The following is a 26,347-nucleotide window of genomic DNA, read 5'->3' as shown; positions in this document are numbered from 1 at the left end:
AAACATTATTCTAGACATATTCAATATGTACATAACTAAATGTTAAGAACAGAAACAATTTCATAAAAATATAATCATAATAGAATATTTGTAATAAAAAGTATGAAACCACTCTGAAGTTAATAGATGAAAAAGTAAAACTAAATTGCTGAACTTTAAATATTGATCCCCTAATAGACATCCCTAAATTCCTAGAATTCCTAAACTTCCAAATCCTAAAAGGTATTCCTTAAGTTAAGGGGGGGGAATCATGAAATATATTAAGAAGCTGGAGACTTTTCCAGGGACTTCATTTTGATTCATCTCTAGATTGGATGATGGATTTTTTAAGTGCTTAAAAAAATTTTTTTTTTAAGCACAAAGGTGTTCTTTCTTGTATTCTTGTTTTAGAATGTTATCATCACATCTGAATGATAACCTAGTTGGCATAAATGACTTCAGGAAACATTTTTTTATTCACAGGGCCTTATACATACACTTCACTATTTTCTGGACTTGAGCACAGCACTAACCCTTTTAACTCACAGTTTCCAATCTTCTTTTATTCAACTGGATTCTGTCATCACGGAATTCTAGGAATTGGCTCAGGGATGCTTATTACTTGTGTTCTAACAAATCTGTGTACAACAATCTCAATCTGAATAATCCATGAACCAGGTTTAGTCAGTTCTCTCGTCTTCTGAAAATTATGCATACATTGAATCCCCTCTGCTTCTTTTCCACATCTATCATTTCCTTTGCAAACCTTTTTACCTATCTTTTAATTTCCATGTTCACTAGCTTATCTCCATTTTGCCTTCCAAGTCTCTCACTATGTTTTGAATGCGTTCTTTGTATTGTTTCCATTTTGTCCTTCATTTTGACTATAATTTGATTTTTTCTTACACTCTATTACTGATACGGTATCTTATTATCTCTGCGTACCTGTATCTCTGTTTATATTCTGGTTTCACATAAATGAGAGCTTCATTATCTTCTCTCTCATAGTGATGTTTGGTCAGGTCTTTAATTTCTGTTTTCTGATAAATATCTTTTGGCCATCATTTATTTTTCACATTCCCTCCCTTTTTTTCTGGTAATATTTTTGTATAAATTCTATGTGTTCTTTTTTGATGACTTATTACTATTTTTCTTGAGTCAGCAGTTCACAAGAGCTCTGACATAAAAGGGTAGGTAAAGTCCAGATGTGAATGTGGTTCCTTAAGCCTTTGTTTCTCATCAGGCAACAGAAACCAGAAATGCAGCACTAGGGAATCATGTCATTCATTGCTCTTCTGTCACTAAAGTATACAAGTGCAACTACAGCTTGTCAGTGAGATCCTTAACTGAGTTATTTTTCTAGCTTCTCAACGCATCATATTCAGTGGGGTTCAAAGAAGAGTCTACCATCAGTCTGTAACCTGTTCCCACTGCTGCTAATGAGGATTTGGTTTTGTACCTCAAGATGTACCACTTAAAGAGCTGCTCTACGAGCTTTTATTTTTGAAAGCTACAGCCACCAATATCCTCTCCTCAGTTACCCAAACCGCGCTCTGACCTTGATTGCTTATGCCAACCTTTCTTCCTATTTTGTGACATGAAATACCAAGTACCTCAATTTTGTTAAAAACAAGTTAATAGTTCCATTTCTCCTTTTGTTTTCAGGTGCTTTCTATACGTTAGGTTAAGATTTCTCCACTTAAGAAATATCATATGCTAGATTATTTCTGTTTTACAAATTTATCGTTTTAAAAAGTCCCTTTATGTTTTTCCTTATTTTCACAATGGTTATCTCTTGGCCTTTATTTCATGCCAATAATTCAGTTTTCAACTATGTTCAGGTTACTTGATATTGTTCATTTGTTTTACAGAAGCATGTAAGGTCTCAATTTGCTTTGTAGCTCTACTGTCTTCCTGTACGATTTTAGTTTTGGCTTTGTAGCGTCTACACTGGGCTCTTCATCAGTCTCTTACTTGTGATCTACCAGCCTGCTCTTGTCTCCTACAGCATGTCTGCATAATTGCCATGCTTTCTCTTTCACCTCGCTCATGTTCAACTGGGTCAGCGCTAACCTGAACTTCGGATGACACAGTGGAGCTGAGCTGTCTTCAAATTCCTTCCTGTTGTGTGCATGTGGCGGCGGGGGGGGGGCGGTGGTGGGGTGGGTAGGGTGGGGCAGGGGGAGGTGTATCTCCCCTCCAGGATACACCAAGATTTGGAATACTAGTGTACTAGCTCATTTCCTGAGGCCTAAGTGCTCACGGAGGACGGAACGTGAGAACACATTTGGAGCTGTGGGCAGTTGTATACTATGGCACTGGTCTCCCTTGTAAGATTAATAGGGAATATCGGGAATTTATAGACTTTCTTTCTCTGCCCAGTAAGGATTCAGGATAGGGCAAGAGACAGACTTAAGATACCACAGCCGAAATCTTCTATTTTATATGGCTATCACATGTTTATGACATAAGGTTTCAGCCTTTCCTTCTTTCATTGTTACTGATTAATTTTTGCTGGTCTTTATTATTTTTCTTGTTATTGCTAATTTAATCAAGAAAGGGAAAATTCTGTGATTTGGCTCCCTTTTGCTATCTTTACCTGAAAATTCTTCTGACTGATAAAATATTTCATACACAGAAAGGATTATATAGAGAGATTCTAGTCATACTCATTTTAAGAAATACAACACGACATAACCTTTGCTATTCTGTTTACCATTTGGTCACAGTCTTGAATTTTGTGTTCGTTCTTATCTTGATTCTATTAAAATCACTTTTGAATCCCTAAACAATATTCTCTTCAGCTCTACTTCAACTTTTTAAGAATTGTATTATATATACTCTTTTGATTAATTAATGTGACCATAATTAATTTTCACTGCTGTATTGAATCTTATCATATAAACTGCTAATACAAACAATGATTTTATATGTATGATGTAAAGGTACATACCAAAGACTGGGCCATAGAGTATATGTATTTTCAGCTTTACTAGATTTTGTATTTTAAATTTACGTCTTTAATGCTCCTAGAATCGTTATCATCTACAAAGGTACCATTGTCACACTTCCACATATATGTGGGGCTCTTTAAGGGCTATTTATTCTGTTTATCAGTTTTACTTGTCTCTATGCACCAACACTAATATTGGTAGTGTTGATAATTGAGTAATACAAATCCATCCATCCTGTTTTTCTTCAGAAGTATTTTGAATGTTTCTCTCCTGTTTAAATTCTAGAAATGTCTAGTCAAGTTTCATTAAAAAAAAAAAAAAAAAGGCACCGGGAAACTGACTGGCATTGAATTGAGGCTACAGATAAATCTGGAGGTAACTGACATTTGCATGTTTCCTTATATATGAATATAATGCATCTCTCCATTTACTTAGGGCCAACTCAGTGTCATTTAGCAGTTTTGAACTTTGCTTCTCTGTTGTTAGATTTACTTGTGGAAAACTTATACTTTTGTTCCTACTACATAAGACATGTTTTTATAAGTGATACATTTTTGCCTGCTGCAGCTGCTATAGAGAAATACTACTGACTTTTAATATGTATACTGATCTTTTGGCTTCCCAGGTGGCGCTAGTGATAAAGAAACCACCTGCCAATGAAAGTCATATAAGAAAAGTGAAGTGAAAGTTGCTCAGTCATGTCTAACTCTGAGACTTCATGGGCTATACAGTCCATGGAATTCTCCAGGCCAGAATACTGGGGAGGGTAGCCTTTCCCTTCTCCAGGGGATCTTCCCAACTCAATCCAGGGATCAAACCCAGCTTTCCCACACTGCAGGCGGATTCTTTACCAGCTGAGCCAGAAGGGAAGCCCAAGAATACTGGAGTAGCACCCTATCCCTTCACCAGGGGATCTTCCCAACCCAGGAATTGGATCAGGGTCTCCTGCATTGCAGGTGGATTCTTTACCAACTGAGCTATCAGGGGGAGATATAGGAGACACAGGTTTAATCCCTGGGTTGGGAAGATCCCCTGGAGGAGGAAATGGCAACCCATTCCACTGTTCTTGCCTGGAGAATCCCATGGACACAGGAACCTGGCGGGGTACAATCCATGGAGTCACAAAGAGTAGGACATGACTGAAGCGACTGAGCAGAGCATATCATGTACATCTTTTATTCAAAATATAAATTAAGCTCTTGTTTAATAATTTAAGTGTGAAAGTGAAAGTCTCAGTTGCTCAGTCGTGTCCGACTCCTGCAACCTTATGGGCTGTAACCCGTAAGGTTCCTCTGATTATCTTAATATTTTAGGTAATCATTTAATCTGTGAGTAATTACTGTTTTCTTTCTTCCTTTTCAATCTACCTTTTTGTTCCCTTTGTCTTATTTTACCATACTGACTAGGAACTTCAGCACAATGCTAAATAGAGACTATAATGTAATTTCTTGAAAACCTACTAGTGATTATATCTTCTCAGATAAGAGAAAATATATCAAATCTATTCTAAATATGATACATTTCTTTATATAATTTTTAAAAAGGCAAATATTTTCTAAGCATTAATCAAATCTCTGGAGTAAAACCTAAAGGATTCTCTTATAACAAAGAAAAGAAAGCATGAATACTAACCTTTTTGTAGTAAATTGGGTTTCCTGTCAAGTAGCTGAGGTGGACAAACTCCATATGTAGTGTGCCAAATTCAGCAAGAATGCTGCTACCTGCAGATGCCCAGCCCCAGTTTCGTCCTACTCCACTGAATGAAAGAAAAGGTAAAAGGAGACAGAATTAGAAAAAGACCAAAACACTTTTTCAATGAGTATATAACATTTAAATAACTCTCTCAGAAATTATTGCAACACAATAGATTATTGTACCTAAAATCTTACTATTTTAAAATTATTTTGAATAGAATATTCACTTGTCCTAAAAATCAAAACAATGTAAAACGTCTATGTTAAGTATTTCACCCCACTCTCATCTCTCTTCCCCTTACAAGCCCACAATATAATCATTCATTAGCTTCTTATATGTTAGCATAGAAATTTCTATGCATAAATAAGCAGTCCGAATACATATTCTTCTTTTTCCTCCTTTCTTAAAATACAGCAAAGTGTATTTACTGCTCTGTATGTTAGATTTTAAGTAACATTTTAATGAGGTAAGATGTACCTCATTAGGCTTTCCAAAGTTTATAAACAACTTTCTTATAATTTTTACTTACAAATGCATAGAATTCCATGACATTAATGATTTTCAATTGAAATGTCTCATTCACACAAAAATGTGTGAGGGCATTCTAAGTAGTTTCAAACCTTGAAAGTACAACTCAACATTTATTATGCTGGGACCACTGATGTTACAGGACAGTATCATGAGAAAGAACTGTCTTGCCTCCACTGCTGATAGTGTATGAAAACTACTATATTATACAAATAGATATACTTCAATCAATCCTCTATTACTGGTCCTCTGGCACATTTCTAGTATTTTGCTATTATGAAAACTTTTATAGTGAATAATCTTGTGTGCACTTCATTTGTGCAGATATATTTCTAGGATATCTTTTTTTTTTTTTTCCCCAGGGTGTCTTATAAATTTTTTACTGGAAGCCAAACTATAGAAAAGAAAAGTACAGACTCTTTGGATGTTATCCTCTTTCCCAGAGAGTTAAGCTTCCTCTGAAACATAGATTGAGTACAGGCAGATAACCTTGGCTCTGAGCTTTGTTAAGGGTTAAAACTATTCTAGTTTTACCTATACTTCCAGGAAGTGGCCCTATGGGATCTCAGCTGAAAGCCTGGGTGTTTACCAAGGGCCCTTCACCATGGCAGCTTCAAATACTAACTCTGTCTCCTCAGTACCACGTAGTTGTTAAACTTTCTTCTTTATATCTACTTGTATACTGGCAATTCAATACACTATGTTGTATTTATCTGTGTGGAGAAGACATTGAAATAGGTATCAGGATACCACTACCTTAAAGTTCTTTAATTTTTTTGGTGCTATTTTTGTACTGTTTTTGAAAGTATGAAAGGCAAATACCAATAACAGATTTTTTCGAAGCCAGACATGAGAATCAAAGAAGAAATATGGATATAGTAACTGTGTAGGACAGTCATTCATTTCACAAATATAAAGTACCTACTCATATCTGGGAAATATAACAGTGAACTCAGAGGGTAAAACGTCTGTCTGCAATGTGGAAGACCTGGGTTTGATCCCTGGGTCAGGAAGATCCCCTGGAGATGGAAATGGCAACCCACTCCAATATTCTTGCCTGGAAAATCCCATGGATGTAGGAGCCTGGTAGGCTACAGCCCATGGGGTCACAAAGAGTCAGATACAACTAAGCAACTTCTCTCTTCTCTAACATATAACATTACTGTTCCCATAACAAATGATAATTGTTATGAAGAAAATTAAACATAGAATACTGAGTTGAATAGAATACTGAGTACTAGTGATAGAGGATGAGTTTAAAGACTTTATGTATAATGTTCAAAGAGTTTCTAAAAAGACACAATTTAAACTGAGAACTGAATGATTAGGAGGAGCCAGTGATGAGTAGATCTGGAAGAAGAGAATTCTCAGTAGAGGAAAGAGCAGTTGGAATGGCCCTGAGGAAAAAAGTTGGTTAGTGTGGCTAGATTATTCAATGCAAAGTCTATTGTTGAAACTGAAGCTCCAATACTTTGGCCACCTAATGCAAAGAGCCAACTCATTGGAAAAGACCCTGATTCTGGGAAATATTTAAAGCAAAAGGAGAAGTGGGTGGCAGAGGTTGAAATAGTTAGACAGCATCACCAACTCAATGGACATGAATTTAAGCAAATTTCAGAAGATAATAGAGGACAGAGGAGCCTGGCGTGCTACACTGCATGAGGTCACGAAGAGCTGGCTGAACAACAATTACAATGTAGTTTGGCTGGAGCTCAGGAAGGAGAAATGATGATATAGGATGAGGTTAGAGAGCTGGGTATAATCTAGACTGTGTAGAAATTCTGTTGGCTATGGTGAAATTTAAGTATGAAGGAATATCATATAGAATTTTAATGAATGTAACATAATATTTAAAGGATAAAGCATACCATTTGGAAAGAATACCTAGGCATCAGCAATGTGAATGGATTATAGTGGAGTCAAGTATAAATACAAAATCTCATTTCCATGTAAAAACTTTCTATCTCAAAGTTTCATTCATAGTGCATATAAGCACTACCAAAACTCTAAGTTCTAAAAACATTTTTTCATATTTTTACATACAACCTCACAGGGCCCTTCACCTTGGCAGCCTTAGACAATACCAGTTCAGTTCAGTTCAGTCGCTCAGTTGTGTCCAATTCTTTGCAACCCCATGAATTGCAATTCACGCCAGGCCTCCCTGTCCATCACCAACTCCTGGAGTTCACCCAAACTCATATCCATCAAGTCTGCGATGCCATCCAGCCATCTCATCCTCTGTCGTCCCCTTCTCCTCCTGCCCCAAGTCCCTCCCAGCATCAGAGCCTTTTCCAATGAGTCAACTCTTCGCATGAGGTGGCCACAGCACTGTAGTTTCAGCCTCAGCATCAGTCCTTCCAATGAACACTCAGGACTGATCTCCTTTAGGATGGACTCGGTGGATCTCCTTGCAGTCCAAGGGACTCTCAAGAGTCTTCTCCAGCACCACAGTTCAAAAGCATCAATTCTTCGGTGCTCAGCTTTCTTCACAGTCCAACTCTCACATCCATACATCACTCACATACGTGACCACTGGAAAAACCATAGCCTTGACTAGACGGATGTTTGCTGGCAAAGTAATATCTCTGCTTTTTAATATGCTGTCTAGGTTGGTCATAACTTTCCTTCCAAGGAGTAAGCGTCTTTTAATTTCATGGCTGCAGTCACCATCTGCAGTGATTTTGGAGCCCCCAAAAATAAAGTCTGACACTGTTTCCACTGTTTCCCCATCATTTCCCATGAAGTGATGGGACCAGATGCCATGATCTTAGTTTTCTGAATGTTGAGCTTTAAGCCAACTTTCCCAATACCCAGTAGCTGTTAAATTTTCTCCTTTGCCCTTCAGCCTCCAAATGCTGTTTTCTAGTTTATTTCTTTGTCCCATGCATGTGCAGGTACACAATCAGCCAACAACAGGAGGAAAATCTGTAGATAAATTTTGGGGCTTTTCCTCTGCAATTCCTTCCTGATTTGAGATACTCATCCCTTGTATCTCAGCCCTTTTGGCAGTTCCAAGACCTGATCACAGTCTTCTTTGCTCTACATGAGTACTGTTTTAGGGTTGGCCTCAATCACACTCAATTTAGAATATACCCTTAGGGGAAAAGCCAGCTTTCTACAGTGATGAGCTTCAAGTAGGCCCTTTGGGTTCGCCCTTAGGTATTGCTCTCCAATCCCTTCAAACCATTTTGTTGGGCTTTTGTGATTACTTTTGATGGGAGAGTTAACCTGATATAAGTTACCTCAGGGTTGGAACTGCAAGTCTAGATTCATTATTCAAGAAAGTCATGGTTATTCCCACTAGAACTCTAAAACCATTCTCTAGGGTCTTCTCTATTTTTAGGAGGAAATGAAAAATATAAATCTTTCTCTCACAGAAAGATGGACACTTTTGGTTTCAGCTTTTCTAGCACTAGTGAAAGTGAAACTGAAGTTGCTCAGTCGTCTCTGACTCTTTCCGACCCCATGGACTGCAGCCTACCAGGCTCCTCTGTCCATGGGATTTTCCAGGCAATAGTACTGGAGTGGGCTGCCAGTGCCTTCTCCAGATCTTTCCGACCCAGGGATCGAACCCGGGTCTCCTGCATTGTAGACAGAAGCTTTACTGTCTGAGCCACCAGGGAACTAGTTGATTTTAATTTAAACTCTGTATCACCTAGAATAATATTAAATTAGGCGAGTCGAATGACAAATACAGAATAAATATGAGCTTTTCAGAGACAAGAATCTTAAAGTTACCACTAAAATGTATGCAGAAAAGAGTAATACATGACTTGGTAGAGAAGCTGAAGTACATGTAGAAGGTGAGGACACAACCTTAATACTGATGTAGCACACAGGCTCCTACTCCTGCCGTTAACGAACCGAACGACCTTGAGCAAGATTTCCTTCTCTGAGACTCAGTTTCCTCATCCATAATACAAGGTTTTATGATAACTAGTTCACATGACTGTTAGGAAAATTAAAGACATTTAAGATTGTGAAAACACCTCACAAAGAGCCTAGCAAGAATAGTATCTAATGAGTTTTTGAATAATTTTATTCTAAGTTATTTTAAGTTTATCTAGAGGAAAAAAAATTTCCTGAATCTGCTAAAGGCAACTGATAAAAAAAAAAGCTACAGCCAACATGATATTGATAATTTTAAAAAATATTTATTATAAAAACATTTTACAGAAATCCAGGAGACTATAAAATACAGGTGAAGATAATCTTTTTAACCAACATTGAAAACCTCAAAGTTATAAAAGACATATTTGAATATATAAAAAATCAAAACTTAAGGATGACAAATTATTATAAAAACAACAAACAAGTAGTAGAACAGCGGGGAAAAGTAACTCTATAATCTGTAAGGCTCTTTTATAAGCTAACTAGAAAAACACAACTCAATAAACACTTGCTGCTGCTGCTAAGTTGCTTCAGTCATGTCCGACTCTGTGCGACCCCATAGACGGCAGCCCACCAGGCTCCCCCGTCCTTGGGATTCTCCAGGCAAGAACACTGGAGTGGGTTGCCATTTCCTTCTCCAATGCATGAAAGAGGAAAGTGAAAAGTGAAAATGAAGTCGCTCAGTCATGTCTGACTCTTAGCGACCCCATGGACTGCAGCCTACCAGGCTCCTCCGTCCATGGGATTTTCCAGGCAAGAGTACTGGAGTGGGTTGCCATTGCCTTCTCCACAATCAACACTTAGGAATAGACAATTCACAAAAAAATATCTAGATGTCCAATAAATTTATGAAAAGGTGCTTGAACTCACTAAGCAGAAAATACGAATGAAAATAACAATAGTAACATTTCATAGCCATTATTCTCTTGAAAATTAAACAGAACATATAGACATTTTGGTACTCTCACATACTGCTGGTGGAAATATGATGAATTACAGCCTTTTGGAAAATATGTGGGGAGTAACTACTAAACTCAAAAATACATATAGCCTTTGATCCAGCAATTCCACACTTGGGAAATCTATCCTACAAAAAAAGAAAAAAAAAAAAAGACATATGCCTTTTGATATAGCAATCATATTCTTAAGAATCATTTTCAGAAAAACCTCCTCACTCTACGAGGACATATATGGTGGTGGTTTAGTCACTAAGTCGTGTCCGACTCTGTGACCCCATGGACTATAGCCTGCCAGACTCTTCTGTCCATGGGATTCTCCAGGCAAGAATACCGGAGTGGGTTGCCATTTCCTTCTCCAGGGCATCTTTCCGACCGAGGGATCAAACCCGGGGTCTCCTGCACTGCAGGCAGATCTTTTATTGAGTGAGCTACAAGGGAAGGAAATATATAACAGGACGCTACTGTAACTTTTATGGTAGCAAAATAATGGAAATAAACAAATACCACTGATATGGAATAATTAAATAAATCATGGTATAACCTATGTATTTACAGTATATCCTATCTTCTACTCTGTAGTTATCACAAAGTTTGATTTAAAGCTCTGTGGCATGACCTGGATGAGTATTTCCATGAGATTTTACTGAGTGAGAAAAATAAGAAGTAGAAAGAAAATAAGAATAAGAAAAAAAAACAAGTATCCAAACAAATCATATAAAATTTTAAAAGCTCCACCAGTACGTATGTATGTATATATGTGCTTCTGTGTGCTAATCATATTGCAAGAGATAAATAATGCTAGATTATTAACATAGGTTGGATTTCAGACATCAAGACTGGAATAAAGTCTACGTGAGAGATACGTATAATTCAATCAAAACACAAAAGCAAAAACCTTTAAAAATAGGTAAATACATCTATGTTCTATAAACTCAAGTAAAATATGTATTTTGTATGAATATATAAAGATACAGTATGAAAATTAAGCTTATGTTCAAGACATGGTCCTTGAAAACTCTTCTACTATTTTTTCTCAATCTAAATTTGAAGTCTTGCAATGCTGGACTTTTGGTTACTGTTTATCTAGATAATAATAATATCCTGCATATTTCTTCATCTCAAAGTTAAACTGTAATTTAATTAAAATTCTAATCATATAAGAAAGTTATATGACTGACAATGCTACTGAAGGAAACACCAGAAAATCTGGAATGAAACTAAGAACAAAAGAGAACAGGTATGTGCTTAACACCTTTGGCCATATCCTTTTGTGGAGGCTGGTATGGAACTCTAGCTAGCTTTTTCCTCACAAAGAGTTAGTTTACATTATATATAGTGTATGACAGCAAAGAACAGTAAAGTTAGATTTCATGATATAAAATAATGATTTCTTGATGAAAATCAAAACTTCATCAAGTTCTCCATTAAAAAAAAAATGACTAAAATAGATTCATTTTCCCAAATAAAGCTGTCAGAGAATCATGCTTCACTTTGAACTTCAATAATTTGGATATCATAAAAAGGACCCTACAGTCAATGTCATGAGCTATGTCTTCCCTTATCATTAGTAAGACATTCAGCAACAGGAAGCCCTGATTTTAAGGTATGTTGGGTTCTATTCTGACTTAGAAAAAAAATAAGTAGTATACAAAAAAGGAAGAGAGGGAAAGCACTTTGAATCCATTCCAGCACTAAGTAGACATAAATAAGCAATCTTAAAGAAACAACTATATTGTTAACAATAAAGGTGTGGGAGAGAAATCTAGACTTACAGAAACAAGCAGTAGAAGTGAAATAATAGTTTTACTGTTTCAAAGCAAAGAATGTATTTTAAAAATCAGGCAATGCTTTAAAGAAATATGCTTCTGTATACATACAGAGAAAAACAGTTTTAAGTCTTAAAAAGGATGGTGAAGGCTCAAAAAAATCAGTTAATCTAATATATTTAGAACAAGAATAACCATATAAAAATAGAATTTACCTTTTCAGATTCACCATTGCCCAAGGAATTCCCGTAGGTGTGTTAAAGGCAGGAAGGAGTTTCTCAGCCAACTGGACTGCTTTAATCTTGAATATCTGAGACAAAAACAAAAACATTCATAAATTATGAAATTACTGCTGTCAAAATTTCCTGATCTCTTCTACAATGCATACCACAATATACTGAATATATGAAAGTACTGAGGGAAAAATGGCATCTCTTGGTACCATGGAATATCCAGCAATCAGAGAAAATTGTTGTAAAGTGGATGGATAGTGAAGAAAAAGCTGAAAGTGAAATGGCCTGAAACTATAATTAATTGAAAAGGAAGGACTGGTTTTGGTGTTAATATCTGTATTTTCAGCTGGCAAAAAATCTGAGAGAAAACACTAGGCTATGAAATTCATCCATGGTATCAAGCTCAGAACAAATATGAAAACAAAAGAAAGAGATGCAATTGAATTTCATAAATGCCCTTGAATTACTATAATCATGTTTCAATCTTACACATTTATATCTTGACATTATCCATCAAGGTTCACCCATAATTATTAAATGAAAAGAAAATATTTATGTTCACATTCCAAGCTTATTTTATGAGTTATAAATGCTTCACCTCTTGGTCCCAATTACTGCTTTTTTTGGTATACAAAACAATATAAGCTGCCGAAATATCAATGGTTCTCAAACTTTTAAAATCAAGGTACTATTACCAATACATTTATAGTATAATTTCTAATATTCTTAACATGTATCTCATTTTAGAGATTACTGACTTAGAGACTCAAAACACCCTGCTAAGAAAAGCGGCATATTCTTCTACACGCCTCAAGGCTACCCTCTCAAAATCATCCAACACGCAAGGCTCCATCTTTTCACTGTGGCCAAGTACTGTTGATAAAATATTATTGGATTTTTCAAATAAGTAAGTAGTTGAAAGCATGGTCTAGATCAAATTCCTAAGTTGAGATGATATTAAAACACACCTACATTACTGGGGGTATAAACTAGAGAGGAGTATGTGCAAGTATACAAAGCAATATGACATTAATATATTTTGAAAAGTTTCTTAAATGATAAGACATTTTTAGCAGAATTTCAAACTAGATATTCTTATACATCCACAATTTACCACTTCCTTGAATACCTACATAAATACTACTAACAGTTATAAGTTAGTAAAGAGAAACTGAGGGTTTCCCTTGTGGCTCAGATGGTGAAGAAACTGCCTGCAATGAGAGACATCCTGGTTGGATCCCTGGGTTTCAGAAGATCCCCTGGAGAAGGGAATGGCTACCCACTCCAATATTTTGCCTGGAAAATTCCACAGAGAAACCTGGCAGGCTACAGTCTATGGGGTCGCAGAGTCGGACACGACTAAGTGACTAACATGCACAAAGAGACATTACGCTATTATTGAATAGCACTTCTTTTTTATCTCACACTTTAGCAGTGGGGCAAAGGGACCAAGTTCTTAACTAAGAACTAATAACACTAATGACATGTGTTTGCTGATCATATCTTTTACATGTAAAACTAATTTTCCAAACAGTAAAATAACTTACAAACATAAGCTTTTTTCTAAACAGAAAGTATTCTTATTTTACTTCAAGAAGTAATTAGTAACATAGTAACATATTTTCTAATTTTCAATTACCTATGTCAGTTAACTTACATAGTACCAATAATAATAATACACAACTCAATGAAAGCACCATCCCAATGTCACTGAGGAAAAAAAATTCCTTACCTAGAAGGCTTAATACAAAATCTTTAATGATAAATACACCACAGCCTTACAGTTCCTATATTGACACCATTTTGGCAGACAACAGCAACAGCTAATTTAAAACAAATTAGCTAGTATGCAATGCAAGAGAATAATACAAATCTAAAATGTATCAAAGTAAAAGGTAAGTCTCTTTTCTAGTCCTAACTCTTGATCACACAATTCCTTCTACAATGCAAATAGATATTAATTTCTTAAGTATCTAGTAAATATTCTATGCTAAAATCAGTTCCAAGGTATACATGACTCCTAGCATGTCACACCAAATCCTCATTTTCCATTTCTCAGAATAGAAATTCTATTACAGTTTTCACACACACAGTCCTCTGCCTCTGTTTCTCTCTCTCTCAAACAAAGAATATCATATACACTATTCTTAACTTGCTTCTTTCACTTATTGTATATTGGAGATCTTTCCATATCATTCCACCTCTTTCTCTCTAGTGGCTATCGAATTTATCCTTGGATAGATAATACTGTAATTTACTTAATCAGGCTTCTATTCATAGACATATGTTTCCAAAACTATATACCTCTATAAGATAAATTATAAGAGTGGAATTACTGAAGCCATGGATACATTCATTTGTAATTTCGATAATTAATGCCAACTTGTTCACATATTTCACATATTTCCATTTCTATCAGAATTTATGACCTGCTGTTTCTCTGTATTTTTGTGAACATAAGAGTTGTCAAACTTTTGACTGCTGCTAACCTGAGAGTTGAAAAAGACTACTTCACTGTCAATTTTATTTTCATTTATTTTAATATGATGTGGTAATATTCAGTTCAGTTCAGTTCAGTCGCTCAGTCGTGTCCGACTCTGTGACCCCATGAATCGCAGCATGCCAGGCCTCTCTGTCCATCACCAACTCCCGGAGTTCACTCAAACTCATGTCCATCGAGTCGGTGATGCCATCCAGCCATCTCATCCTCTGTCGTCCCCTTCTCCTCCTGCCCCCAATCCCTCCCAGCATCAGAGCCTTTTCTAATGAGTCAACTTTTCACATGAGGTGGCCAAAGTATTGGAGTTTCAGCCTCAGCATCAGTCCTTCCAATGAACACTCAGGACTGATCTCCTTTAGGATGGACTCGGTGGATCTCCTTGCAGTCCAAGGGACTCTCAAGAGTTTTCTCCAACACCACAACTCAAAAGCATCAATTCTTTGGCACTCAGCTTTCTTCACAGTCCAACTCTCACATCCATACATGACCACTGGAAAAACCACAGCCTTGACTAGACGGACCTTTGTTGGCAAAGTATCTAGGTTGGTCATAACTTTCCTTCCAAGGAGTAATATTCAACACTCACTCAAATATCTTTTCAGGCAAAATTCATACACTGCAGAGGATGGAAAACTATACATAACATTTCCCAGATTTCACCCCACCTAAACTTCAAGATAAGGCCTAGGCATTGGTAAGTATACGTAAATAAGCAATATCTGGATGGAAGAAGTAAACAACTTGAAGCAGTGGTCTTTCATGCACAGATGCCTGATTCTGATATGGTAGCTCTGACAGAAGTTCTAATGACTAGTCCCAAGTTTCAAAGATAACATGTGGGCAACGGAGGGAATGGGTCTGGATCATACCATAAAAGCCACAAGATATGCTTAAGCATCCAAGTACTGCATTTCAGACTCTTTTGTTGACTATGATGGCTACTGCATTTCCTCTAAGGGATTCTTGCCCACAGTAATAGATATAATGGTCATCTAAGTTAAATTCATTCATTCTAGTCCATTTTAGTTCGTTGATTCCTAAAATGTCGATGTTCACTCTTGCCATCTCATGTTTGACTACTTTTAATTTGTCTTGATTCATGGACCTAACATTCCAGGTTCCTATGCAATATTGCTCTTCACAGCATCGGACTTTACTTTCAACACCATTCACATCCACAAGTGGGTGCTATTTTTGCTTTGGCTCCATCTCTTCATTCTTTGTGGAGTTATTTCTCCACTGATCTTCAGTAGCATATTGGGCACCTACTGACTCTGGAAGGAATGATGCTAAAGCTGAAACTTAGGTATTTTGGCCACCTCATGAGAAGAGTTGACTCATTGGAAAAGACTGATGCTGGGAGGGACTGGGGGCAGGAGGAGAAGGGGACGACAGAGGATGAAATGGCTGGATGGCATCACTGACTCGATGGACGTGAGTCTGAGTGAACTCTGGGAGTTGGTGATGGACAGGGAGGCCTGGAGTGCTGTGATTCATGGGGGCGCAAAGAGTCGGACACGACTGAGCAACTGAACTGAACTGACCTGGTGAGTTCATCTTTCAGTGTTCTCTGTTACTTCCTTTTCATACTGTTCATGGGGTTCTCAAGGCAAGAATACTGAAGTGGTTTGCCATTCCTTTCTCCAGTGGACCACATTTTGTCAGAACTCTCCACCATGACCCATCTGTCTTAGGTGGCCCTACAAGGCATGGCTCATAGTTTCACTGAGATAGACAATGCTGTGGTCCATGTGATCAGATTGGTTAGTTTTCTGTGACTGGTTTTCAATCTGTCTGCCCTCTGATGGAGAAGGATAAGAGGCTTAAGGAAGCTTCCTGATGGGAGAGACTGAGGGGAAAATTGGGTCTTGTTCTGGTGGGCAGGGCCATGCTCAGGAAAACTTTAATCCAATTTTCTGTTGATGGGTGGGTCTGTGTTCCTTCCCTGTTATTTACCTGGGGGCAAACTACGAGGCAATGCCAAAGAATGCTCAAAACACCACACAACTGCACTCATCTCACATGTTCAGTTCAGTTCAGTCGCGCAGTCATGTCAGAATCTATGTGACGCCATGAACTGCAGCACACCAGGCCTTCCTCTCCATCACCAACTCCTGGAGTTCACTCAGATTCACGTCCATCGAGTCAGTGATGCCATCCAGCCATCCAGCCATCTCATCCTCTGTCGTCCCCTTCTCCTCCTGCCTCCAATCCCTCCCAGCATCAGAGTCTTTTCCAATGAGTCAACTCTTTGCATGAGGTGGCCACAGCACTGGAGTTTCAGCTTTAGCATCATTCCTTCCAAAGAAATCCCAGGGCCGATCTCCTTCAGAATGGACTGGTTGGATCTCCTTGCAGTCCAGGGGACTCTCAAGAGTCTTCTCCAACACCACAGTTCAAAAGCATCACTTCTTCGGCGCTCAGCCTTCTTCACAGTCCAACTCTCACATCCATACATGACCACTGAAAAAACCATAGCCTTGACTAGATGGACCTCAGTCGGCAAAGTAATGTCTCTGCTTTTCAATATGCTATATAGGTTTATCATAACTTTTCTTGCAAGGAGTAAGCGTCTTAATTTCATGGCTGCAGTCACCATCTGCAGTGATTTTGGAGCCCCCAAAAATAAAGTCTGACACTGTTTCCACTGTCTCCCCATCTATTTCCCATGAAGTGATGGGACCGGATGCCATGATCTTCGTTTTCTGAATGTTGAGCTTTAAGCCAACTTTTTCACTCTCCTCTTTCACTTTCATCAAGAGGCTTTTGAGTTCCTCTTCACTTTCTGCCATAAGGGTGGTGTCATCTGTATATCTGAGGTCATTGATATTTCTCCCGGCAATCTTGATTCCAGCTTGTGTTTCTTCCAGTCAGGCATTTCTCATGATGTACTCTGCATAGAAGTTAAATAAACAGGGTAACAATATACAGTCTTGACGTACTCCTTTTCCTATTTGGAACCAGTCTGTTGTTTCATGTCCAGTTCTAACTGTTGCTTCCTGGCCTGCATACAGATTTCTCAAGAGGCAGGTCAGGTGGTCTGGTATTCCCATCTCTTAAAGAATTTTCCACAGTTTGTTGTGATCCACACAGTCAAAGGCTTTGGCATAGTCAATAAAGCAGAAATAGATGTTTTTCTGGAACTCTCTTGCTTTTTCCATGATCCAGCGGATATTGGCAATTTGATCTCTGGTTCCTCTGCCTTTTCTAGAACCAGCTTGAACATCTGGAAGTTCACGGTTCACATATTGTTGAAGCCTGGCTTGGAGAATTTTGAGCATTACTTTACTAGCATGTGAGATGAGTGCAATTGTGTGGTAGTTTGAGCATTCTTTGGCATTGCCTTTCTCTGGGATTGGAATGAAAACTGACCTTTTCCAGTCCTGTGGCCACTGCTGAGTTTTCCAAATTTGCTGGCATATTGAGTGCAGCACTTTCACAGCATCATCTTTCAGGATTTGAAATAGCTCAACTGGAATTCCATCACCTCCACTAGCTTTGTTCATAGTGATGCTTTCTAAGGCCCACTTGACTTCACATTCCAGGATGTCTGGCTCCTGATGACTGATCACACCATCGTGACTATCCGGGTCGTGAAGATCTTTTTTGTACAGTTCTTCTGTGTATTCTTGCCACCTCTTCTTAATATCTTCCGCTTCTGTTAGGTCCATACCATTTCTGTCCTTTATCAAGCCCATCTTTGCATGAAATGTTCCCTTGGTGTCTCTAATTTAACTGAAGAGATCTCTAGTCTTTCCCATTCTGTCGTTTTTCTTGATTTCTTTGCACTGATTGCTGAAGAAGGCTTTCTTATCTCTTCTTGCTGCTCTTTGGAACTCTGCATTCAGATGCTTATATCTTTCCTTTTCTCCTTTGCTTTTCACTTCTCTTCTTTTCACAGATATTTGTAAGTTCTCCTCAGACAGCGATTTTGCTTTTTTGCATTTCTATTCAGTGGAGATGGTCTTGATCCCTGTCTCCTGTACAATGTCATGAACCTCATTCTGTAGTTCATTAGGCACTCTATCTATCAGATCTAGGCCCTTAAATCTATTTCTCACTTCCACTGTATAATCATAAGGGATTTGATTTAGGTCATATCTGAATGGTCTAGCAGTTTTCCCTACTTTCTTCAATTTCAGTCTGAATTTGGCAGTAAGGAGTTCATGATCTGAGCCACAGTCAGCTCCTGGTCTTGTTTTTGCTGCCTGTATAGAGCTTCTCTATCTTTGGCTGCAAAGAATAAAATCAATCTGATTTCGGTGTTGACCATCTGGTGATGTCCATGTGTAGAGTCTTCTCTTGTGTTGTTGGAAGAGGGTGTTTGCTATGACCAGTGCATTTTCTTGGCAAAACTCTATTGGTCTTTGCCCTGCTTCATTCCACATTCCAAGGCCAAATTTGCCTGTTACTCCAGGTGTTTCCTGACTTCCTACTTTTGCATTCCAGTCCCCTATAATGAAAAGGACATCTTTTTTGGGTGTTAGTTCTACAAGGTCTTGTAGGTCTTCATAGAACCATTCAACTTCAGCTTCTTCACCATTACTGGCTGGGCCATAGACTTGGATTATGGTGATACTGAATGGTCTGCCTTGGAAACGAACAGAGATCATTCTGTCGTTTTTGAGATTGCATCCAAGTACTGCATTTTGGAATGTGACAGAATGTGGTCCACTGGAGAAGGGAATGGCAAACCACTTCAGTATTCTTGCCTTGAGAACCCCATGAACAGTATGAAAAGGCAAAATAATAGGATACTGAATGAGGAACTCCTCAGGTCAGTAGGTGCCCAATATGCTACTGGAGATCAGTGGAGAAATAACTCCAGAAAGAATGAAGGGATGGAGCCAAAGCAAAAACAATACTCACCTGTTGATGTGACTGGTGATAGAAACAAAGTCCTATGCTGTAAAGAACAATATTGCATAGGAACCTGGAATGTCAGGTCCATGAATCAAGGCAAATTGGAAGTGGTCAAACAGAGATGGCAAGAGTGAATGTCAATATTCTAGGAATCAGCAAACTAAAATGGACTGGAATGGGTGAGTTTAACTCAGATGACCATCATATCTACTACTGTGGGCAGGAATCCCTCAGAAGAAATCTCACATGTTAGTAAAGTGAAAGAAAGTGAAAGTGAAGTCCCTCAGTCATGTCCGACTCTTTGCGACCCCATGGACTGTAGCCTACCAGGCTCCTCCCTCCATGGGATTCTTCAGGCAAGAATACTGGAGTGGGTTGCCATTTCCTTCTCCAGGGGATCTTCCCGACCCAGGGATCAAACCCAGGTCACCCGCATTCCAGGCAGATGCTTTAACCACATGTTAGTAAAGTAATGCTCAAAATTCTTCAAGCCAGGCTTCAACAGTTACATGAACTGTGAACTTTCAGATGTTCAATCTGGTTTGAGAAAAGGCAGAGAAACCAGAAATCAAATTGCCAGCATCCGCTGGACTATCAAAAGAGCAAGAGAATTTCAAAAAAATATCTACTTCTGCTTTATTGACTATGCCAAAGCCTTTGACTGTGTGGATCACCATAAACTGGAAAATTCTTAGAGTTGAGAATACCAAACCACCTGACCTGCCTCCTGAGAAATCTGTATGCGGATCAGGAAGCAACAATTAGAACTGGACATGGAACAACAGACTGGTTCCAAATAGCATAAGGAGTACATCAAGGCTGTGTACTGTCACCCTGCTTATTTAACCTCTATGCAGAGTACATCATGAGAAATGCTGGGGTGGATGAAGCACAAGCTGGAATCAAGATTGCCGGGAGAAATATCAATCTCAGATATGCAGATGACACCACCCTTATGGCAGAAAGCGAAGAAGAATTAAAAAGCCTCTTGATCAAAGTCAAAGAGGAGAGTGAAAAAGTTCGCTTAAAACCCAACATTCAGAAAATGAAGATCATGGCATCTGGTCCCACCACTCTATGGCAAATAGATGCAGAAACAGTGGAAATAGCAATAGTATTTTCAAGGGCTCCAAAGTCACTGCAGATGGTGACTATAGCCATGAAATTAAGAAACGCTTGCTCCTTTGAAAAAGCCCAACCTAGACAGCATATTAAAAGCAGAGACATAACTTTGCCAACAAATGTCTGTCTAGTCAAAGCTATGGTTTTTCCAGTAGTCACGTATGGATGTGAGAGTTGGACTATAAAGAAAGCTGAGCACCAAAGAGTTTATGCTTTTGAACTGTGGTGTTGGAGAAGACTCTTGAGAGTCCCTTGGACTGCAAGGAGATCCAACCAGTCCATCCTAACAGAAATCAGTCCTGAATATTCATTGGAAGGACTGATGCTGAAGCTGAAACTCCAATATTTTGTCCACTTGATGTGAAGAACTGACTCGTTAGAAAAGACCCCGATTTGGGAAAGATTGAAGGTGGGAGGAGAACGGGACGACAGAGGATGAAAATGGTTAGATGGCATCACAGACTCAATGGACATGAGCTTGACTAAACTCCAGGAGTTGGTGATGGACTGTGAGGCCTGGTGTGCTACAGTCCATGGGGTCACAAAGAGTTGGACATGACTGAGCAACTGAACTGAACTGAACTGATGTTTGAGCATTTCTCCTGGCTGCATGTTTTCAGGCTATAAGTAGATGATTTTGTGATCCTCCCAAAGATTCTGTTAGCTGGTCAGTACCTTCTAATAAATCACTAGATAAAATACATTGTTTTCTGCAACTACAACTCTTGACTAATAAGATGATGAAAATGTTTACGAGTTTCAACATTTAAATGAAGATTTCCAAAACATTTATTTATAGAAAAAACTTTTATGTATTCATCATCCATTATATAAAATCTCCTAGTTATTTTTACTGGAGCAATTTGTAAGGAACATTAATGCTGTGAAAGAATGCTTCTGAGTCCACCTTATGTATCCATGTTGTTACTTTCAGATAATAAGATTCTTAAAGTGCATTATTGGGACACAGAATTTTAAATGTTTATTTAACAGAAGCTTAATTATTTTTCAAAAAGTTTGTATCATTTGTATTCCCTCCAAAAGTATATCAGACATTTGTCAAAATTTAAATATAATTATATACTATACTTTTAAACTGGATGCATTTTATTGTATATAAATTAACTTCAATAGAACTGTTTAACATAAACAAATTTGTAAGTTTAAGCTCACAAGCTTTTTTAAGTGCTTTACCAGGCAGAGAATGTGGAAGGTTAAAGTCTTTTTCAGGCAAAAAATTAAGGTATAGCTCTAAAACCACATAGGGAAATAAAACAATGTGGTCTAAACACACAGTTTAGTGCATGCAGAATTTGGGGCTTCTCTGTGGCTCTCTTCTGTCCTGGATTTTATGCCTAAATTTCTGGTAGCTCTAAACTCTGTCTTCTGACAAGATTTTAAACAGGATTTTTAACTTTCTGATATTTCACTGTTAGTGTGAAGAAATGCAACAGATTTCTTTACATTAATCATGTATCCTGATACCTTGCTGAGTTCATTTATTAGTTCCAATAGTCTTTGTGTGGATACTTTAAGGTTCTCTATATAGAGTATCATGCCATCTGCATATAATGACAATTTTACTACTTCTTCCCATCCAATTTAGACAACTTTTATTTCTTTTTCTTGTCTGACTGCTATAGCTAGGACTTGCAATACAATGTGGAACAGAGGTGGTAAGACTGGGCATCCATGTCTTGTGTCAGAATTTAGTAGGAAAACTTACAGTTTTTTTCACTGAGTACTATGTTGCCTGCAGATCTGCCATAAATGGCTTTTATTATGTTGAGGTATGCTCCCTCTATGCTCATTCTGGTGAGAGTTTCTGTCATGAATGGATGCTGAATTTCACCAACTGCTTTTTCTGCATCTACTGGATGATCATATGGTAAACTCTATCTTCTGATCAAACCGGTAATCGTAACGGTAATCAATTTTGAATTGGTATTACTACTGTGACTTTGAACATGTAAGAATGTATACAAACATGTAGATGAAGTCACACATATAAGCGGAAATGTTGGAGAGTGTATTTAAAATGGGATACCAAAGCTTGGTGGAATGTTTTGTCCAACTACCAACACATCTAGAGAAAATGCAGAGGTCAAATTTTGAATGGAAACTGCAGTAACTTCTAAAGCAAAAATAAAATGAAAATTAGTGCAGTAAGGACAATGATGGCTAACATTTAAACCAAGAAAAATTAACACTCTAATGTTTCTCTTTTTTTATTTAGAACTTAAGGGCAAAAAAAGGGACCTCTTTGTGTCTTAGAAAATATCCCTGAACTTTTTCAGAAATGACCTTACCTGCAGACAACAAAGTACACATTTGTGTTTTAGTAAAGAAAAATTTGGCTGTTGATGCTGTTTGTTTTTATACTCTGTGAAACATGTATTAAACTCTACATAACCATTTCTCTATTTTATCTGACAGATTTCAGACGTTGTTATCCACATAAATTACATTATTATCTTACTCAGGAAAGGATGCCACTTTGATAACCATTAAAAAATGAGAAGAGACAATACTGTTAAAGAAGTGTCATATATTTGAGGCGAATCAAGTAAACATAATAAATCATCAAGATTTTTAAACTTGTGAATATTTAAAATAAAGTCTTGTTCTGAGAAAATAAAATGATAAAGTTTCACATTTATAATATTAATAAATCATAGGACAGAGGAACACTTTGTTAGGATAGCATATAACCCTCATTTGGTTCACTATACAAGAACATATTAATAGAATGTATGCAAAATGTTCTTTATTCTAGTTACACTCTTCCTAAATATAATAAAGGTACTTTGGCATGTTATAAATTATAGTTAATTTTCTGTCTTATTTGAGATATAGGGATTTATTATCTATCCAGTATTAGAATAATCTTATATTTAATGTTTTATTTATTATTAACAGATCTCAAGGATTTATTGTTTGTCTCCTGGAACAGACATGGATCACAGCTTTCAATGTAAAATGATGAAGTAGAAAAGTTAACCCACTGTCTAGAGACAAAGCAACTGACAACCCAGACTCAATGAGGTTGAAATAATCATAAATAATTTTAAATGACTATAATTACTATGTTAAAAGACCTAGTAGATAAGGTAGAAAACATGCATAAAAACAATGAGGAATTTTAGCAGAGAAATGAAAACTGTAAAGGTCAAATGAAGTATTAGAAATAATAATTTTAAAAATCAAGATAAAATAGTGATGAAAAATGCCTCCAACACACTCATAGGTTAGAAGATATATCACGTGACATTACCTGAAAGAAACAGTAACTATAACAGAATCAGACAAACTAAAGATAGAGAGAATATGAACAGGGATAAAAACTAACAATAAAAAAACCAGATTCACCAAGGAGACAACAATCCTAAATATGTACACACTTAAGAACAGATCTCCAAAATACATAAAGTAAAAACTGATAGGACTGAATGAGAAACAAACAAATTCATAATTTTAGTCAGAGACTTCAAGACTCCTCAACTTAGTATTCGACAGAACAAGTAAACAGAAAATTAGTAAATTTACAGAAGTTCTGAGCAACATAATTATCTAGTTTGACCTAACTGAAGTTTTAACCCAACCACGACAGAATAAACTTCTTTTCAAGCACATATTTTTTTGATAGACCATATTTTGGCTCATGAAGCAAGCTTTAACAAACTCAATAGATTTTTTCTCTATTCATTGCCCATTAAACAAACTAGAAATCAATAACAAAGATATGTTGAAAATTCTCAAATACCTGGAAATGTAACAATATACTTCTAAATAACTCACCAATAATAAGGAAGAGAAATGAGAAAATATTTTAAATAAAAGGAAAACAAAAACATATCAAAATTCATAGGCTGCAACTAAAGCAAGGCTGAGAAGCAAATCTTTGATTATTAACGCTTATAGACTATTAGGAAAAAATTAAGTTACAAGGATTTAATGTATAGCACAGGGAACATAGTCAATATCTTAAAATAACTTTGATGAAGTATATGCTATAAAAATGTTGTATTACTATGTGTACATTTGAAACTAACAGAATATTGTAAGTGAACACTACTTCAGTAAAAAGATAAAAACAAAATAAAAAAAGGTATCAGATTAATGATCTTACAAGCTTCAACCATAAGAAACTGGGGGGCGGTGGGGAGAATAGGGAAAAAGGTGCAACTTAACCCCAAAGAAAGCAGAAGTAAAGATATAAGAAAAATTAATAAAACTGAACACACAAAAGTAGAGAAAAATCAATGAAACAAAAACTAATTCTCTGAAATAATAATATTAATACACTTGTAGCCAGACTGACAGCCAAAGAGAAGATGAGAACCCCATAGACTGTAGCCCACCAGGCTCCTCTGTCCATGAAATTTTCCAGGCAAGAATACTGGAGTGGGTTGCCATTCCCTTTTCCAGGGGATCTTCCCAACCCAGAGACTGAACCCTGGTCTCCTGCATTGCAGGCAGATTCTTTACTGCCTGAGCCACCAGGGAAGCCTGAAATAATATTAATACACTTTGTAGCCAGACTGGCAACCAAAGAGAAAATGAAACAGGGAACATTACTAAAGACCCTACAGATATGAAAAGGGTAATAACAAATTACGTCCACAATTTAGCGGAAACACATTCCCTGAAATAAACAACAAAAGCCACACAAACTTACAAAAGCCACCTAAGAAGAAAAAACATGAATAGTACTGTATCTACTGAAGAAATCGAATACACACATTGTAAAACTTAGTGGGAAAAAACAAAAAACTCCAACCTCACCTGGTTTCACTGGGAAGTTCTACCAAACACTGGAGCAGGAAATGGAAACCCCCTCTAGTATTCCCGCCTGGGAACCACCCTGGACAAAGGAGCCTGGTGGGCTACAGTCCATGAGACTAAGAGACTGAGAGACAAACTAAAAGACTAACCAACAACAATACACAAACTTCTCCAGTAGAAAGAAACACCTGAACTCATTTCACATCGTCACCATTACTCTTACACGAAACACATACATACACAAAAAGATATGTAAACTATAGATCAATATCTCATACCAACATATACGTAAAAAATTCTCAACAATGCATCATCAAATCAATTCCAGCAATATTTAAAGAGGATAATACAACATGACAAAATGGAATTTCTCCCACAAAATGCAAGGTGATTTCAAAAATCAACTAGTATAATTCACATTATCAGCAAATAAAGAAGAAACATCATATAATCATCTAATTAAAAGCCAAAAACATTTGACAACATTCGATACCTATTCATAAGTTTTAAAATCTCAGCAAAAAGGAATGGCAGGGAATTTCTTCAAGATGATGAAGGGCATTTACCAAAAAACCCATTATGCTTAATGGTGAAAAACTAAATGCTCTTCCCCTCATATCAGGAACCAGACAAGGAATACACTCTCCTCACTCCCATTTAGCTTTGTATTTAGTGTAGGTTCTAGGCAATGAAAAGAAAAAAGAACTACACAAATAAAACAGTTTTCTATATAGAGAAATAAAACACCTCTGTTCCCTGATGACATGATTCTTTAAAAAGAAATTCCCAAAGAATCTACTGAAAGGAAGGAAGGAAAAGATCACTAAGTTTTGTCCAACTCTTTGCGACACCATGGACTGTAGGTTCCTCTGTCCACAGGATTTCCCAGGCAAGAATACTGGAGTGGGTTGCCACTTACTCAGGGAGCAAACCCACGTCTCCTGCATTGGCAATCAGATTCTTTACTGCTGAGCCACCAAGGAAGCCCCAAAGAACCTATTAAAAATCCATTTAAAAGTGACTAGAATTAACTAGTAAATATAGGATAATCTCAGGCCACAAGATCAATGTA

At 37.2% G+C, this 26,347-nt stretch overlaps 1 protein-coding gene across 1 annotated transcript in view; it reads right to left on the bottom strand.

The window, feature by feature from the left end:
- Positions 1 to 26,347, bottom strand: part of MAN1A2 (mannosidase alpha class 1A member 2) — a 157,520-nt gene that overhangs the window by 49,495 nt on the left and 81,678 nt on the right. The window contains exons 6-7 of the mRNA XM_069573818.1: positions 11,988 to 12,082; positions 4,566 to 4,689 (exon numbers count right to left, since the gene is read on the bottom strand). Of these exons, the coding sequence (XP_069429919.1) occupies positions 4,566 to 4,689; positions 11,988 to 12,082 (219 nt within the window). The remainder of the gene's footprint in view (positions 1 to 4,565; positions 4,690 to 11,987; positions 12,083 to 26,347) is intronic.

This window comes from Ovis canadensis, chromosome 1 (genome assembly GCF_042477335.2).
Source record: "Ovis canadensis isolate MfBH-ARS-UI-01 breed Bighorn chromosome 1, ARS-UI_OviCan_v2, whole genome shotgun sequence".
Taxonomy (NCBI): domain Eukaryota; kingdom Metazoa; phylum Chordata; class Mammalia; order Artiodactyla; family Bovidae; genus Ovis; species Ovis canadensis.
The sequence above is the reverse complement of the archived record's forward strand: the minus strand, read 5'-3'. Positions and strand labels throughout refer to the sequence as shown.